At 32.6% G+C, this 6426-nt stretch overlaps 1 protein-coding gene across 1 annotated transcript; it reads right to left on the bottom strand.

The window, feature by feature from the left end:
- Positions 1–328: 328 nt before the first annotated feature.
- LOC131874883 (receptor-like protein 43) lies at positions 329–1442 on the bottom strand. The gene is made up of 2 exons (XM_059218821.1): positions 1091–1442; positions 329–1002 (listed from the first exon to the last, which is right to left on the bottom strand). Exons 1-2 carry the CDS (start codon positions 1440–1442, stop codon positions 329–331), a joined length of 1026 nt encoding a protein of 341 aa, XP_059074804.1.
- Positions 1443–6426: the final 4984 nt, after the last annotated feature.

The raw sequence follows: 6426 nt of genomic DNA on the forward strand, positions 1-6426 counted from the left end.
TTGGCCACTAAGTTTGTTGAAGTTGAGATCCAAATAAAACAAAGATGAAAGTTGACCAATTGATAATGGTATATTACCGTTGAGATTATTGGATCCAATGTTGAGAAGAGTTAAAGATGAAAGTTGACCTATAGACACAGGTATACTACCACTCAAATTATTCAAGCCAAGATCGAGATGAATCAAAGATGAAAGTTGACCAATTGAAACTAGAACCTCTCCGCTCAATGAGTTGGAATTAAGATCTAACCTTTGAAGAGTAGAGATGTTGCCAAGGTAAGATGGAATAATGCCTTTTATCTTTCCCACATCTCCTACCTTTCTAATATCAAGATGGATGAGCAAGCAAGGAAATATTTCCAATACAAGGTGGAATGCTTCCTGTTACATTAGTTCCTGACAAATCAAACTTGGTCAATTGTGGCCATTCACTCCATAATATATGGGCTATATCTCCACTTAATGATGGATTTTCAGACAAACTTAACTCTTGCAAATGAGGCATACTTCCCAACCATGAAGGCACTATGGAACTAAATTCATTAGAATCTAAAATAAGACTGGACAAGGAGGTGAGGTTTTGGATAGCATTGGGAATGTGCCCTGACAGTTGGCAAACTAAAAGTTCCAAGCGTTGGAGATGATGGAGATGCGAAAGGGCTGCTTCCAATTCCCTACTTGTGACATTCAACACTATGCCTCCAAGAGACAAAGTTTTCAACTTCCGTAGATTTTCTATCCACCTTACACTTGAACCATGCAAATTCATACCTTCCACTCCATAAAGAGTTCCCAATTGAGGATGTTTTTTCAATTTAGAAACATCTAAAAATTCCAAGTGAGAGAGATTACCAAACTGCCATGGAACTCTACCTTGAAAACTGTTCATGCCTAAGTTGAGATAAGTCAAGTTGAACAAAGAACCAACTTCCACCGGAATTTCACCTTCAAATCTGTTTTGCTTGAGATCCAAATATCTCAGTTTTTGGAGACTAAAAAGCCCTGCATATCAAACACACGACGATATTATAGATATAAATGTAAGCCTCCTCAAAATTTACAAACCAAATATGGTGCAGTTTACAAGTACCTCTCGGTAGAACACCAGTGAAATAATTGCAGCTTAGGTCCAAATGCTTCATATACTTTAATTGGAAAAAAGCTGGATGAAGCATTTTGAAGGGATGAAAATAATTCTTGGAGAAGCGCAGTAGGATGACATGGGAAGAGTATTGACTGCATTGAACTCCATGCCAGTCACAGCAATTAAATCCCCTCCATGACCCCAATTGTTTGGCTGCAGCTGAATCCATATAATACTCACTCTTGAAAGCAAGAAGTGCATCTCTTTCATGGGGGAGACATGAAACGTAGCAGGTTGCAGAAACAAAGCAGCATGTCATCACAATAAAGAAGCATAGCATAACAGATAATCTCTCCATTTCTCACCTGCAACAATGTTTGAATGTTTGATTAAAAAAATCAGACTGTAAGTAAAAAAAGAGAGAAAGAAAGAAGAAACAAAGCAGCATGTCATCACAATAAAGAAGCATAGCATAACAGATAATCTGTCCATTTCTCACCTGCAACAATGTTTGAATGTTTGATTAAAAAAATCAGACTGTAAGTAAAAAAAGAGAGAAAGAAAGAAGAAACAAATGAAGAATGGAGTAGTAAGGATACCCAGAACAGAACAGGAGAGGAAGTGCAGGAATGACCAGTGTGCATCATAACAAGAGGGGTATCACAGTATTTATAACACGTTAGTCAACAAACATTGGGAAAAAATGGAGATTTTGAAAAGGGATATGAATTAGGTATGGTGGACAGTTGGATATGGAGAGGTGAGGTGAGGAGAAATAGTCGTAGGGGAAATATAAAATTGAGTTTCCCACACGGTGAGGTGACAAAAACACATAATGATGGTTCCAGACAGAACCGATTGGATCTATTTATTGACTTGACAAATTATTTTAAAAACAAAAAATTACAAACGGTCATTCAACATTTCGTTTCTCACACGAAGCAGAGAAAATCAACAAAGATTAGGAAAACTAGGGCAAGAGCATCAGCTCATGTTTCAGCTGTCATTCAAACTTTCAATTATTAATTTTTAAAAAATAAATAAAATAAATAAAAGTTCATTAATAATATGTATTAATAGCGATCTATTTTATTTCTGGTAGTTAGAATTTTTGGACATTAATTGGAGGAGTTGTGCAACTTTATCGATGCCCATAGTGTACGATTACTGAAACATTTCTACATAAGTACTGGCCATTTTTAAGGTGGTTGTAGTGGACGATTATTGGGGCATCTTTAAGTAGGTATCAGGTGACAATTTGAAATGTCCACTTTTTGACCCTAGCATGCATAATGGATCCCACAACATGTATCATTACTACCGAGAAGCCAAAACAATAGCTATAAGCAATTAAGTCACATACGAAGACAAAAAAAAAGCATTGAAATCTAATGTACCATTGAGGATCCATGGGTGCACAAAGTTAGCTATAACGACTACTAGTACTCTTCTCCTAATGATTTTATGAGGTGGGAACAAGTACATAGAGAAGAGGATTTAGTAATTGAGCATTCTAATTTCGCATCCCCTAAAAAATTTATGTAACAATTTCGAATCACTTCAATTTGTTTACAACAACTTACTTGATAAGTTCTCTACTTATAACTAAGGCTTCAAATCCATCATCAAATATGACCCACTATTCTACTACCATTGGCTAGTAGACCTACATGTTGAGGTGTCAAAAATGTTCCCCCAAAAAGTTAGACTGATAGTTGTGTACTAAGTCATGTTTTATTGGTGTACTAATGCGGAATCACATGATTTGTTGCTTTTTAGATCTAAGTATGGGAGTGGACCCAGTGGTTCAACACCCTAACTTTGTGCTTCTCAAAATCTTATGTGAAATTTTTAAATCACTCCCAATTTTTTGCAATAGCTTACTTGGCAAGTCCCCTACTTATAACTAAAATTTCAAGGCCACATCAGCATGCCTTTTGCCATGGCATCCAAAAGGACCCCAAAAAAGTGAGACTAATAATTGTGCACTAAGTCATGTTTTATTGGTGCACTAATGTGGCATCGCATGGTTTGTTTCTTTTTAGATATAAGGAATACGTTTCATTCAATTATGGATAGTCATCATCAACACTAACAACTTTGAAGTCATAACTATTGGTGCAATATTGTCAAAAATAATGGCCATTAAATCAACAAGTGCTATAACAACTATTGGAACATACTTAACAATTGGGGTCTCTCCCCCAATACTTTTCATTCTATTATCATAGTCATGATCAACACTAACAACTTTAAAGTCACAACTACTAGTGCTATATTAATAAAAATATTGGACATTAAATCAACAAATGCTACAACAACTATTAAAACATGCCCAATAATTGGATTTGCTCCCCTATTTCTTTTTTACAGTTAAACATATTAATTTGTGTTTTTTTAATTTTTATATATCAATTTTATCTTTTACTCTTTTCTCTATGTTTGTCAATTTATATTGCTAGTTACTTTATGAGGTAGATAAATGTGAGGTTGAATGAGTCATTATTTACTTTCTATAGTTTAACCTTAAAATCTATTCTCTTTCTTATGTCATGTGATGATCATTTTATATTAAGTTTTATTTTTTCTATATTTATTGTTTTGAAAGTCATCGCATACATACTTAATATTAATATTAATATCAACTTTTATCCTTTTCTCCTTTTAGTATGTTTTATGTCAATTCATGTGTTTTTCTCGCTTGTCATTTTGTTTGCTTGTCATTTTATGAGGTAACAAATATGAGTTTGAATGGGTCAATCTTTGCTTTCTAGAATTTAATTTTTAAAGCTAATCATGAGTTTCAATTAATCCTTGAGAGGTGGATAGGGTGAGAAGTCCATATCGTATTAATGAAGAAAGATAATTGACTAGATCTAATTATAGGCTTGACAATTAGTAAAAACAAAATTACAAAGGATGATCCTTATTTTGTTGAAAATGGAGGTGAGAGGTGGCTTTTGACAATCCTTAATAGCTATGTTTAGTAAGTGAGAGAAACACTTCGAATGAATCCATAATGTGAGCAATGTGAGTATTGTCATGTGGGATAGTCAAGGATAAATCATCTAAAAAATATGAGCATGAATTAATCACATGATAGGGTTATAGATATAACAAAGAATAAGGTGTGTGATGTTTTTTTATGTATAATGTATGTTGTGAGCATATAAGTTATAAATATTGTCTTGGTAAAATTAAGATCACGCCCAATATATTATCAAATAATTAATTCAAAAAAGTGTTTTTATCTATATTATTTTTAAAGTCATTCCATACATAATTTATATCAATATTAATTTTTATTTCATTTCCTTTTTATATGTTTTATGTCAATGCATGTGTTTTTCTTGCTTGTAATTTTTTTGGTCATGATTTTACGAGGTAAGAAACATGAGTTTGAATGAGTCTTTACTTTCTAGAGTTTAATTTTCAAATTCCGATTTTAACATCTTGACTCTAGTAATACTTGAGAGTTGGATTGGGTGAGGAGTCCATATCGTATTGATGAAGATAGATAACTAATTGGATCTATTTATAGGATTGGCAATTGTTAAGAACAAAATTACAAATAATGATCTTTTTGTTAATTGAAAATGAAGTTGAGAGATGGCTTATGACAATCCTTAATTGCTAGGAATGATAAAATGAGAGAAACACTTTGAAGGAGTCCATTATGTGAGCAATGTGAGTATTTTCATGTGGGATGGTCAAAAATAAATCATCTAATATTGTGAGCATGAATTAATCATGTGATAGGATGATAGATATAATAATAAATAAGGTGTACATGAAAATATTTTATAAATATAATGTATCTTGTGAGCATGTTAGTTATAAATATTGTCTTGACTAGATTAAGGTCATGACAAATATATTATCAAACAATTAATTCAAAAATATGTCAATAGTTCATGTTATTAGTAATAGTGTAAATGATCAAGGTACTATTTCCTATAAATGTAAGTGATTAGGATGAAAAAGTATATAGTAATAAATACACCTCCAACATATAAGATAAAAGTGTGATGGTCAAAATCCATTTCCACATTCACCCCTAAAGAGAGAACTCTGACCATACCATGATGATGCATAGAAGTCATATGGACCTATATGCATTGGTAGAGTATGTATTCAAACTAATATTGACAACCCTTATAGGTAGGTAAGTGACAAATTTTCAATTCTTTGTATATATTTTAACAAGTTTGAAACATGAAGAATGGAGTAGTAAGGATACCTAGAACAGAACAGGAGTGGAAGCGAAGGAATGACCGGTGTGCATCATAACAAGAGGGGCATCACAGTATTTATAACACGTTAGTCAACAAACATTGGGAAAAAATGGAGATTTTGAAAAGGGTTATGAATTAGGTATGGTGGACAGCTGGATATGGGGAGGTGAGGAGAAATAGTCGTAGGGGAAATATAAAATTGAGTTTCCCACACGGTGAGGTGACAGAAACACATAATGATGGTTCCAGAGAGATCCGATTGGATTTTTTTATTGACTTGACAAATAATAAGAAAAACAAAAACTTACAAATGTCATTCAACATTTCGTTTCTCACACGAAGTGGAGAAAATCAACAAAGATAAGGAAAACTAGGGTAAGAGTATTAGCTCATGTTTCAACTATCATTCAACCTTTCAATTATTAATTTAAAAAAAATAAAAAAAATAATTAAAAGTTTATTAATAATATGTACTAATAGCGATCCATTTTATTTCTGGTAGTTCGAATTTTTGGATATCAATTGGAGGAGTTGTGCAACTTTGTCGATAACCATAGTGCACGATTATTAGGTCATTTGTGCATAAATACTAGCCATTTCTAAGGTGGTTTTAGTGGACAATTATTGGGGCATCTTTAAGTAAGTATCAGGTGACAATTTCAAATGTCCATTTTTCCCTAGCATGCATAACGGATCCCAGAAAGATAATTGACTGGATCTAATTATAGGCTTGACAATTGGTAAATAAAAAATTACAAAGGATTATCCTTGTTTTGTTGAAAATGGAGGTGAGAGATGGCTTTTGACAATCCTTAATAGCTATGTACAGTAAGTGAGAGAAACACTTCGAATGAATCCATAATATGAGCAATGTGAGTATTCTCATGTGGGATAGTGAAGGATAAATCATCTAAAAAATTCGATCATGAATTAATTGCATGATAGGGTTATAGATATAACAAAGAATAAGGTGTGTCAATTTTTTTTATGTATAATGTATATTGTGAGCATATAAGTTATAAATATTGTCTTGGTAAAATTAAGATAATGACCAATATACTATCAAATAATTAATTCAAAAAAGTGTTTTTTATCTATATTATTTTG

Source organism: Cryptomeria japonica, chromosome 4 (genome assembly GCF_030272615.1).
Source record: "Cryptomeria japonica chromosome 4, Sugi_1.0, whole genome shotgun sequence".
Taxonomy (NCBI): Eukaryota; Viridiplantae; Streptophyta; class Pinopsida; order Cupressales; family Cupressaceae; genus Cryptomeria; species Cryptomeria japonica.

Coding starts and splice junctions, on each gene's coding strand:
- LOC131874883 (XM_059218821.1), bottom strand. CDS start 1,442: ATGGAGAGATTATCTGTTATGCTATGCTTCTTTATTGTGATGACATGC. Junction 1,003..1,090: donor CACTGGTGTTCTACCGAGAG/GTACTTGTAAAC, acceptor TTTGATATGCAG/GGCTTTTTAGTCTCCAAAAA.